The sequence below is a fragment of the Panthera pardus genome, unplaced genomic scaffold (assembly GCF_024362965.1).
Source record: "Panthera pardus isolate Hobbes unplaced genomic scaffold, ASM2436296v1 HiC_scaffold_6, whole genome shotgun sequence".
In the NCBI taxonomy this organism is placed as follows: domain Eukaryota; kingdom Metazoa; phylum Chordata; class Mammalia; order Carnivora; family Felidae; genus Panthera; species Panthera pardus.
The window spans coordinates 110,466,605-110,478,973 of record NW_026526991.1 but is presented as its reverse complement, the minus strand read 5'-3'; the positions used below and the strand labels follow the sequence as shown (position 1 = coordinate 110,478,973).

At 44.4% G+C, this 12,369-nt stretch overlaps 1 protein-coding gene across 15 annotated transcripts in view; it reads right to left on the bottom strand.

The window, feature by feature from the left end:
- Window positions 1-2,378: 2,378 nt before the first annotated feature.
- PARD3 (par-3 family cell polarity regulator) overlaps window positions 2,379-12,369 on the bottom strand; it is a 663,835-nt gene continuing 653,844 nt past the window's right edge. For all 15 annotated transcript variants that reach the window (XM_019465161.2, XM_019465165.2, XM_053895761.1 and 12 more), the window contains 2 exons: window positions 10,956-11,083; window positions 2,379-4,396 (listed from right to left, as the gene is read on the bottom strand). In XM_019465161.2, coding sequence (XP_019320706.1) covers window positions 4,000-4,396; window positions 10,956-11,083 — 525 coding nt within the window. In that variant the 3' untranslated portion in view covers window positions 2,379-3,999. The remainder of the gene's footprint in view (window positions 4,397-10,955; window positions 11,084-12,369) is intronic.

Below are 12,369 nucleotides of genomic sequence, written 5' to 3'. Positions count from 1 at the left end.
TACTCAGAGCTGAAGGTGGCTTTCCATTATAGCATCTCCGTCACTCTCACTTTCTGACCTGTGAACGTTCTTATTAGCTGCCTTATTAAGATGATATCCTGTGTCTGAAGTAAGAAAAGAGGATTATCTCCTTACCTGACATGTCACCAGTGGAGTAATCTTTGTTAAAAAGAAAAGGAAAGGAGAGGAGAGGAGAGGAGAGGAGAGGAGAGAAAAAAGAAGAAGAAAAGAAGAAAGAACTGAGTTACATAGACATTTACATTTTTGGCACACTATATGATCCACAGAAGCATCCATAATGGGATATACTTAGAGGTAGTTAGATGAACCTTAGTGACTTATTCTTCCAGGACAAGCAAACAAAACCAGAAGCAAAGTACTATCTGCTTCATCTTAGGTTGATTTCAACTGGGGCAAGACCTGGGTGTCAAGGACTCATAGGATGAAATAAAGAACACATTAAACTAACCAGAAAAATATAGAATTACATACGCGTTTTACATGTGCTACATATGCCCATTACACTCACATGCAAACACGTGTACTTTCTAATAAAAACTATTGGAGAAGGGAGGGAAGTTTGGAAGATGGTGGCCCTATTTGGGTTAATCACCAGCAATGATGTGGACAGGGAAGCCTTGTCCCTTCCCTCTGGCCTTGTTTTCAGACTCATGTGGGAACAGGATCACAAAAGCACACTGCTGGCCAAGTGGTCAGCTCTGTTCACTTATTTGCTGCCCTTCTTCAAAATGGGTTTGCAGTTAAATCAATTGCCCCCGAAGAAACAGAAAATTCATTTGGTTTATGGTCCTTTATTGGATACATTTGACTTCTGTGGCAGAAGTGAGAAGCCAAGGTGCCACTTTCCTTCCTATTAGTGGGACAGCCCTATCAGCTATGGGATGCTTTGACTTCTGAACTGTCTTTGGTCTAACCAGCCACAGGGAGAAGAGACGGGTGATAGTGTTTAACTTACGTATGATACAGAGGTCTTATATCATATTATCTTATAAACTAATTATAAGTATTTATAAGACTTTATATAGCCTTGATGGACTGAGTGGTGATAATGTAACCGTGGGACCATCTTTACTGAGGGACAACAGAGTCACTCCACTCCCATCCTCATCTGAGTGTGGGCCTTGGTGGTGCCACTGACCCCCTTTTGTGACTCGGGACTACCCCCCCCCCCCAAGGCCATAGAGCCCAGTGCCCATGCTGACTACCCTTGGCCTGGCTCTTGCTGTAGATACGCTCTTCCCGTCATCCTGCCGGGTCCTTTGGAATTGCTCTGGAGCCAGAGGTCAGCCATTTGTACAAGACTGCTCTGTAGAGCATGTCCCCCTTCTGTGCTGATTCATATCTAGTCCTACTTCTCTCAGTGTAGCTCAAATTGTCAGTTTTAATCTACAAATCCCTTTGTGATTGGGGTCCCTCAACATACAACATTACCTCTCCTGCTCCACTTCTCACTGTCCGTTGAGATAAACAACCTGTGAGTTTTGGCATTTGCAATGGGCCTCCTGGTCAGTTAGAAAATTAACAAATCTGTCCATCTTCTCTTTTCTACTTCCCCACACCTCGCATGCATATAAGAACCAAAGACGTGCCATTTTCTTGGCTTGCTACACACCTCTCATAACTAATCCTGAGGTGACAGAATTGGATTTAGTGACAGGCCGAAGGCTGCTATGACAACCAGCTGATGCAGGCACCCCACACGGAGGGAATTTGCAACAGGTCTGTGCAAAGCTTGCCCTTTGCGGGAGGCGGGGGGAGGGGGGGTGGTGCGCACAGGGATATTTGTGTGCAAGACGCATCTAGGGTAGATCTAGTGCCCTTTATGCCTTCAAAGTACCATATACATATTAATGAATCTAAAAGATATAGCAAAGCCTTATTGTGTAATTTGGAAATAAGAACTGGTTGGTATTGAAAGTGGAAAAGAATCTGGACTTTTCTCTGGGCTCATGGTACGCAAGGCTAGGACTCCCTCAAAATGTTTGGCTTGCTGAAATGATCCAGAGGGAGCAAAGGAAAATAATGGGAATATTATGTAGTTTTCTGAATAATTTTTCTTTTATTTAGCTCTAGAGTATTGGCTCCTTCAATTCCAAATTCCCCAGGCTTCTTTTGGCAGCCTGGGCCTTCCAGTAAACTCATTAAGCAGGTTCTTTTCTCTTTCTTGTCCCCTCTTCAGGTGTTCAAGTAAGCAGTCAATCATGCACTTCCATCTCTGCACACAGATATAAGGAAACTTTCAACTTTTTCTAAATACGAAAAAAGAAATCACATCTGCTAATATACTTTAAAAAAATTAATGAACAACCCAAAACCCAGCTAGGAGTTTCCACAGGAGCACTAGAGACACCACAAAGAACAGGAAGAAATATGCCTTTTATTAGAAGTCTCATATGTACAGGGAAAGCTGTTTCTCACAGCTCAAGGAAGGCTGTAAGAAAAAGCTGCTGTCATCCAAGGTCACTGTGCTTACATTGGTAACACCATTTAAACATTGCCACACATTATGAACACATAGAACCATTACACAGAAATGCAAAAGAGACACAGGCACGTGTGGACACTTCACATATTTTCTAAAAACAAGTGGACACAAAAATACAATGTGCCAGTAAAAAAAAAAAAGGCATATCGGTACATGTCTTTTTTTGTTTGTTTTCTCTTTTTTTGTTAATACATGGTGTGCTGAGCTTTCATCTCAAGCTTTCTTCACATCGGGATTTGCAGGCACTTTAGCAACCCAGCCATGGTTCACAACACATGACATTCAGACGGACAGCTGAAAACACAGGAGCAATCGAGGTCCTTGTGACCCCCACACACATTACAATATTGACATGAGAGCAATCTTTTGTTACCACTGTTTGGTGATATAACAGCTTTTCCCTTATCTGTCTTCGTTTTGTGGCAGAATTATCTAGTAGCATGGATGGCATCACCAGGCAGAGATACAGCATCTGGGTGTGCTAGACAAACGTGATTTCCAACTGACTTTAAAAACTGTTGCAAGCCAATGAGTTTTTAGAATCCCAAAACGACCGTCTGATTTATCTTTGTCTCACTCTATGCCCTTCCTGCCAACCTGTCAAACGAAAACTAATTAAAATAATTACTGGGATGTTGTGGGCCAGAAGCTCATCCTGGGAGAATTCTTTTCTTAGCTACCACCTCCCACGTCATGATATGCACAGGGCCGGTGGGCAGGCTCCATTCTTCCCCGACCAGAAGTCACTCCCTGTCCCTCGTCCCCCACACAGAGCTGCGCTGACTCAACACACGTGTCAGGAACATGACCGAACAAGTGTATTTATAAACACAGACTGCAATGATCGCTTTATTGGTAATGTCGAGTTATAAGGCAGTTGCAAAAGGACCCCCATGATAACCAGACAGTGTTGGATATGGCTTAGCTTCTTTACTAGGATGAAGGAACTTTCCTGTTGCAAGGAGCTGGGAGAGAACAGGGAAAACCACACTGATCACAAAGTACCATAAATGACTGTGCTGTGAAGTACCATAAAGCCCCAGTTTCTGGTGTATGTCACCCACTTTGATCCACCAGAGATTGGGATGTCGCCTCACATCAAAGAAAACCGAAAGGGGAGAAGGAGGGATCAATATCACCTTCAACTTCAAGGTAATTTGTCACAAGTTGTAGGGGGCTGTAACATAAAGCCATGGACATCTCATGGGGGAGGTGAACATTCCTGGTACTCCAGAGAGGTGCAGAGCATGTGAATGCCTCGAACAGATGATTGTCAGATGGTGGGAAATCCTTCCATGAAATAGACACTTGAGACATAGTGGCAAAGACATTAAGGCCTTCCATTTCTTCGCCCATACTGCTTAAAGGCACTGATACCAACAAACAGAAAAATTCCATAGTACCATCAAGGTTTTAAAAAAACTCCCAAAATACAAGTCTTCATAAGAAAATGTCCTTTATTGCATGACATGAAGCCTCCACTCTTCTCCTGTTCAGGAATAGAAGGGTTTCCCTTTCTCAGGAGTCTGGAGTCTGTTCAGCCTAGCGACCTGAGAAGGGGAGGGGGGCACGTCCTGCCGGAAGGGCCCCTTGGGAGGGGTGTAAGTGGGGTCCTGGACTTTCTTGTATGAGTCATAGTTGTTGAGCCCCTCGGGAGGAGGAGGCTGCTTCTTCATCTGTTGCTCTTTCCGCCTCTGTTCCTGGCGAAGGAGCTCCTGGGTCTCCAGCATCACCCTGGCGTTGAAGCCGTGCCCGCCCAGATAGCCGTTCCTGGAGCCCTGGTAGCTGGAGTATCTGGGGTTCTCCTTGGCACTCTGGAAGCCTTCCCCAGGGGGGTAGTTCTGCTCCCAGGAATCCTGGGACACAGAGCTGGCGTTTTTCCTGCTTTGCCTAGAAAAGCAAATCCCAAAGGTTAGTGTGAGGCTTGGGAGAAGGGGAGAGAGAGAAAGGAAAGGGAGAAAGGAGGTGGGGGAGGGGGGAAGTGGAATATGCATTTGAACCTCTCAACCAATAGTGCTGCACTGCAATCGTGTGTGAGCCACAGTGATGCGGGCTGGAGGATTAACACAGGACTGTCCTCAGCAAACAATGGCTAAACAGGAGAGAGCACTGAGGGCTTGGGTGGCTATCCAAAAGTAAGGGTCCTCCTTCTGTGTCTCCGTAGGCACTATTGATTCTGCATAGGGTAACAGTACCTCCTGCAATTTAGACACACTGGCAAGACTCTGTACGGGGGTATTAGTGATCTGGCAGCTTCTACCCCAGCAGGAATTGCTCGTTTTAGAATGTTACAATTCAATCCTAAACAAGCAAAACAAATATTTTACACAGCTGCCACCATAATGCCCGAGACACTAGCTAATAGGAAGTACATGTAATGGATTACAATATGAGTTCAGTTATGAAAGATTTAAGTCTAGACTCCTATATGATTAAAAATGCAACAGGCAGTCCCTTAAAGTCCTGGCTTTCGAGATGTATATGTCAGCAACCGACACTCTCCAGCATATATGCTCATCAGGCCTGTAGAACCTGGGAAGTCTGTAAAGTAAGCACTATTTTCCTACACACCATACCCTCCCTGAAGGCAGGGATAACCTACTTAACTCCCATTCTGTCACTCCAGGATAGGGAAATAAATCAGAGCCATATAGAAATTTCTAAGTCTTATCACTTCTGCAATAAAGTTGCACATCATTTCAGGAAACATTATTGTTTTGAAACATCTTTAATTTACTATCAAGTCTCTAGATGCTTTTATGAATTTACAATAAGATTGGCTATGATAAAGTAAAACAATTTGTGCCAGAAAGGAAGACATGTCCTAATTTTTCGCCTTAAAAATGGAAGAGAGGAAGAGAGAATTGAGTAATAAAACAAAATATATTGCTCCATTTATCAATAAGAAAATCATTTGGCGACAGTATGTATTGCTCAGGCTTTCACATCAACACACACAACATGACAGGATGTTCAGAAAGACTCTGAAGGGAAAATGCGATCTATGCAGACACTGGGGCTCTCACAGGAATGAAGCATTTGCATTTTTGAACATTGAGAAGTGCCATCAGTATGGTTTGGGATGAAATCTCCCCGTTTTCCACATGGCCTAAAATGTAGTTGGGGGTGTCCAGCATCATCTCTGGATATGACTGTGATTAACCGAACAGTGTCCAGTATCTTTATCTGGTTCTCTTTTAATGGGAATCAGACCATTCGTACAATCAGCCCAGGCAAGAATCCTTAGATTTGATGGAATAGTTTATTTGCCTAAAGCACTGATTATCTTCACTTAAAAAGTCATAAATTAATCTGCCCAGGGACATGAATGATGGAAAGTGCCAGCACGAAACCAGGGATTTGACATTAATCATGAAACTTTAATTAAAACAACGAACTTGTTACTGATGTTACAGCAACAAAAGTGGAATTCCTTCATGGGTTAGTAATCAATTTAAAGATAACCAGAAGTAGGCCACAGAAATTTCACCTCTTTTTCATCCTTAGCCTACTGAGATCCACTAACCCTCTCCAGCCCCCAACCCCCAACTCTAAAGCCCAAGGCTTTGCTCTATGGCTCTCATGCACCGTAAGCTGAGTTTTGAATCATTTCAGGAAGACAAAGTCTTTTTTTATTTAAACACATCAAGAAGTCACTAAAGGTTTTTTAGGGACAGAAATTATGATGATGTGAAAGAAGAATTTCTTGTAGCTAAAATTTTCTTCAAACTAAGCTGTCTAGAGGGAAGAAAGAAGACCTCGCTGAGGGTTGAAGTAAGATATGTGGGGAAAGAACATATATATAGATACAGGCACACAAACACATATATACACATGTTTTCGTGATAAGTGTGGTATCAACAAGCTCTCAATTAAGGAGAGGACAAGAAATGATCAGATCATAGAGAAACTCGAGAAAATAGCAGACAATGAAAGTTTTCTACATGACGCTTAGGTTCAGGTAGATAGAGATTCCAATCCTGTCTGCCACTTGCCGGCTGTGTGACCCCAGGAGGGTTATACTGTTTGGGCCCAAGTTGTCTCATCTGTGAAACAGGCCAGATATCTAACCTCATAGGATACGGGGAAAAATAAGTGAAATAACACATGTAAAATGCTTAGAAAAGTGTGTCACACAGTAAATGGCTGACTAATGGGTGTTGGAAGAGTTAGTTTGAAGGCAAAGTCACTTTGTCATCAAAGATTAGCCTCTGGGTTTTGGGAGACATCTTTGTGACCAAAGGAAAACAATAAACAAAATATTAGCTTTCCGGGGCGCCTGGGAGGCTCAGCCATTAAGTGTCCGGCTTCAGCTCAGGTCATGATCTTGTGGTTCGTGGGTTCGAGCCCCATGTGAGGCTCTGTGCTGACAGCTCAGAGCCTGGAGCCTGCTTCGGGTTCTGTGTCTCCCTCTCTCTCTGCCCCTCCCCTGCTCGTGTTCTCTCTCTCTCTCTCTCTCTCTCTCTCAAAAATAAATAAATATTTAAAAAATTTTAAATAAAAATTTAAAAAAATATTAGCTTTCCATCCTTTGTGAGAAGGATTGGGTAGAAATCAAGAAGCAGGGAGAGGCACCAAAGAATAACTGAAGAAGCTTCTCTAAGTGAAGACAACTCCACTTTCTGAGAGACTGGAAAGAAGCTTTTTACTGTCCCATGATTGCTTAGTCAAAGGCCACAAATAACAACAGCAGCAATCTCTGTTCACTGAATTTCTTTATAACCAACACACAGGTGTGTCTGGTCCTAGAATGAGCCTACTAGAGTTTTCTGAATCCACTCAGGGCAAGTGCCCTGGTTTGGCAATAGCTATCACTTAATGATTATAACTTCTTCCAGTATGGCTTGAAGACCACCATCATGTAGACCATCATCTTACACCAAAGACCCAATGCCTCAGGAAAGCAATTTAGTCACTAAGGTGAGGAGGACATAGAAGGATGAAGAAAGATATAAATACCAAGGCTGACAAGTTGACAAGCAGCTGAGAGACATAATAAATGGGCCTGGTGGGGAGACCATGTCTGGGTGCGGAAGACAGAGGGGAAGTGAGGTGTACAGAGCAGAGAAGTCTACCACCAACAGACGGGAAGCCATGGAGAAGGAAAGATGAAGAGCAAATGGAGAGTCAGCAGGAGAAGAAAAAATACATATATTTCATAAAGGATCTTCAGTAAGTCTTTCTATCAGTGACTATAACTGAACATGTTTCTACTCAGTTTTAGAGTTGCCTTTTGAACACTAAGACAGTAATCTAGAAATTTTAAAAGGATTAAAGAAAAGAGAGTAAAGAAGAAAAAAGAATAAGTAGTTTAGGAATAAAAAAAAAAATTAAAAAGGAACCCTATTCTGACTGAGAATTAAGTGTGGGTCCTCTCAGGTCTCCTTTCCTCCCGAACTAGTGATACGACTTGACTAGCATCCCTTACCGACATTTCAAAATGTAATTTGAATTCCGTCTATAAGTTGGTTATTCACAGTGAGAATTTACACACCACTTCGGCTTGTATACGTCCCTTCAATTCAGACCCCTTTCTCTAGTGCTACTGGTACAAAGTCTCGACCATTTGTTTTATTTTACGCTCCACTTTTCTTTTTTTTTTTTTTTTAATTTTTTTTTTTAACGTTTATTTATTTTTGAGACAGGGAGAGACAGAGCATGAACAGGGGAGGGTCAGAGAGAGGGAGACACAGAATATGAAGCAGGCTCCAGGCTCTGAGCTGTCAGCACAGAGCCCGATGCGGGGCTAGAACTCACGGACCGCAAGATCATGACCTGAGCTGAAGTCGGCCGCCCAACCGACTGAGCCACCCAGGCGCCCCTACGCTCCACTTTTCAAGAGAACTTCTGTTGTGTGTGAAGTCTTTTTGGTATCGAATGCCATACCAACTTGTTTAGACAAAACTCTGCTGTCAACATCTGAAAAGCAGAGGTCAAGCGTCTTTGAAGAATATCACATGTCAGAAATCTGGTTTTGACTCAAGGCCATGTAGGTTCTTGCTATCTCCCTCTGAGCTCCTCTTTGGTCTTGTTACCTTCCTCCGGATCTCCGCACACAGCCTTTGTCAAGTGGTGCCTAAGCTGGGTGTGGCTCAGCATTCCTAAATCTTCCCACAAATATACACTCCCATCCAGAAACTGTACTCTAAAGGCAGAGAACAGGCTGTAGAGACCTCCCAGACCTCTTGCCTGAAACAACTTTTTCATCGTGGGATTTCTGCTTTTGTCATATCAACACAGAATAAAATGCCTAGTAGTAATAAGGGGGCTACGCTGAACCCAGAGGGAGTTTTTATTATTTAGGGAAACACTCCAGACGGCGGCAGTACCAGCAGCAGCAACCCTCCCTTCCATGAATTAGATCCTTCTACCAGGTGCTTCAGAAGGGAGAAGGGGAGTGAGGAAGGGCAGCCTAGAGGAGGAGGTGGAAAAGACAGCAGAGCATCAGTTTGGAATATGGAGCTACCTGGGAACACGACCAGGAGAAAGTCAGTGATCCCTCTTTGCCCTCTTGCCCAGGACTGGGACCCTGGTGGTTCTTCTCACACCAGGCTGTGTACACTTCTGGGCCCTCACCCACCATCTCTCCCACTTCCCTTCCTCAGCCCTGTGCATTTCCCACCTCACTCCGCCTCTTACATGTGCTTTCTGATATTTCTCCTCCATTTCTTATACTCTCAAACACAACTAAAATTTATGAAGTCAAACAATTTGCCAATCAAATAAGATCACAGCCCCTGCACAGGCAATGCTATTCGCATAGGCCATGATGTGCTACTGACCGTCAGGTATGTCAATCCATTGACCTGATCACACTCATCCATCTGATGGAACGCAAGCCAAACAGGCAGGGTGGAGGGATTTTATACAGAAGAACCTTTATGTATAATCCTGGAATGTTTCACATTTGATGCATGGGGCTGGTTCATACAGCGGCCTTCTTCCATATGCTAAGGGAAGTAGAGCACAGGGAGGAACTTTGCACCTACACCCACTGACATTCCAGACTTGTGAACCAAAACCCTCGGTAGCAATGAGCCTTATGAAATCAGGGTTTAGGGAACGGGCAAGTGTGGGTTTGAATTCTGGCAGAAATTATGGACCAGCTGTGGGACCTTGGGGGAAGTTACTTAATTTCTCTGAGCTGCTTCCTTGTAAGACAACATGTTCAAGGTCCTGTCCAGACCTAAATTTCAGTGACTCTTACCCAGAGTGGGCTAAATAAATAGTTATTCTCCTATGTGAAAGAAAAAAAGCAATTCTCTTATTTAAAAGAAAAAAATAATTTAGTTTTCAAAGGAGATACAGCTTTCTAGATGAAAAAAGAACAACTGAATGAACAATACTACAATAGTAGTAAACTACCATTAGGAGAATGATGCTACTCATCCTGGTAGATTTTCATTCACATCCTCATTCCCTTGTCTGATCCACGTCAATGTAGCCAAGTCCCTCGCTGTTATTATAGGGATTATTTAACATTTACAGGGACTCACCCTTATTAAAAATTAGAAGCAAATCAAGACCGCTTTTGTATAGGTCAGTCAAGTTTACACAGAGAAACATTGCCTCCACACTGCTCTGCTCAAAATCAAAGCAATCTACTTGATACAAACATGGTAAGTGGATTTTTTCCACCAAAATGCTTTTGTCACCTGGTTTTGAAATACAACAAATGCCTGTAAGAATTGTGATTATAGGAGTGAATCATAGGAAGTTTGGGAAGATGAGTATTTTTAAATAGGTACTTTTATTCTTCACCGTGCACGGAGGAAATACTCAGATGGGAAAAGGGCTATCATTTCAGGGTATTAGGGCTCGGTCACCTGAGTGCTCTCCAGGCATTTGGCAGAGAACCCGTGGGGCTGAGGTACCTCCTTGCGGGGAGCCCGGCAGATACCAACCCCCCCACCCCCCCCACCCCGGGCTAGTCTGCTCATGAGGTGGGCATCCCTGGGACTCTGAGGATCCGCACTGAACAAGTGTAAGGATGGCGGGAGAGCAAGAGAGATCCTACCTGGGCACAGACCGTGGAGCACCGCCCCCCCCGCCCCCCCCCCCCCCCCCATACAACCGTTTCATGGAGCTCTAGGTTTACACAGCATCAGACACTCTAGTCACCCCACCAGCCAGGCAAAATAAGTGTTAGCTTTCCATTTTTCAGATGAAGAACCCGTCCGGTCCGCGGCCACCTGGGAAGTAGCAGAACCAGTACCAGAGCCCGGGTGTGACCCCTCAGCCCGATGCTCCTATGGCAGATCATCTCGCTCGCGGTTAGGGAGCTTGGGGGTGACAATGCCGGCATCTCCTGCCACACTTTTCTTTCTTCCGGGGGGCCTCTTTCCAGGGGTCAGATGGGGGGCAGGCTGAGCAGCGCCCTCTGCCTGCCGGCTCCCGCAGGACGAGCGCGTGGAGGAGGGGCTTCCCGCGGGGCCGGGCTGGGACTTACCGGGGCAGGGAGCTGTACTGGCGCTGGGCCTGCTGGAACCCCTCGCGCTCCTCCTGCCGCTGGCGCTGCATCTGCACCTCTACCGACACTGAGTGCCTGCCGCTCTGCGCCGCCGCTCTGGAGTTGGGCTGAAAGGCAAAAATGCGACACGCTTAGCGAGAGAGGCAGTCTGGCTATCATGTGGCCGGTGGGCCTCATTCCGATTCTTAAGGATTGACCTAGAAACATGTTACAGATGTGGTGAGTTTTTAAAAAGCCAACTGCAGTTTTCCCAAGTGTGAGAAAAGAGGTTATCTATTTGCTTTTATGAGCCCCAAATACTCAAGCATCTTAAATTTTGATTATGGCTTTAGAATGATCTGAAATTGAGAGGCCAACTTTTCCTTCTCTTTTATTTAATGTTTATTTTTGAGGGAGAGAGAGAGAGAGAGCGAGTGAGCACAGGGGAGGGGTAGAGAGAGAAGTAAGGGACAGAGGATCAGAAGCAGGCTCTGTGCTGAGAGCCGTGAGCCCGATGTGGGGGCTCAAACTCACCAGAAGATCATGACCTCAGCTGAAATCAGACCCTGAAGACTGAGCCACCCAGGTGCCCTGAGGGGTCAACTTTTCCAGTCTTCCTGATGGTTTGGTAAATACTAACATTAGACACCAGTTTGCATCCCCTGTATATCCAGCAAGTACAGGGGAGCAAGGCTCCTCAGGAGAGCATAAGATGCCAATGTCAAAAATAAATAAGTAAATAAATTTTGCTACAATAATTCACAGAAGTGGGAAAGTCCATGGGTGTGCACTTGCAAGTTGGCTGTGCTGGTGAATTTTCTCAGCGGTTACCTATTTTAGGCTAGCAGTAGGGCTACAATAGAACTCATTCCCCTTCTCCTAAAGGGTGATGGCTAAATTCTGAATGGAGATTCGTTGACACTAGGCACCGTTCGCCATGTATAGGTCTCCTCCAACCCAGGGGTGGCAGCCAAATGGAAACACTCATCAAAAGAATAAACCCTAACAGCTAACAGCTAACAGCTCCTTGAATTGGTTATGAGACAATACATTTTCCCTTACTTATTAGGAAATGGCATTTTTACCTAGGTTAATTATACCCTATAGAGAAATTTCTACTCCTTCTGGCTAAATACTTTGGTCAGCAGGTCATCCACTGATTGCTGCCTCTCGGCAAACTCAGATATTTGGTTGTGTATATTGTGCCATGCAGATCAAGCCCCTGTGGATGCTTCAGCTTCTCACTGACAGTTTTTAGCTTACCTTCTAGATCTGCCCTTTGAAAATGAAAGTTGGTCTGCTCAAAATAGACAACGATGCCTCTAACTCTATAAAACACCCAACAGTGGTTTATCGTAGCATCAGTGACATTCACTAAGTAATCCTTTTTGGCACTTGCTAATCTCTGCTCCCC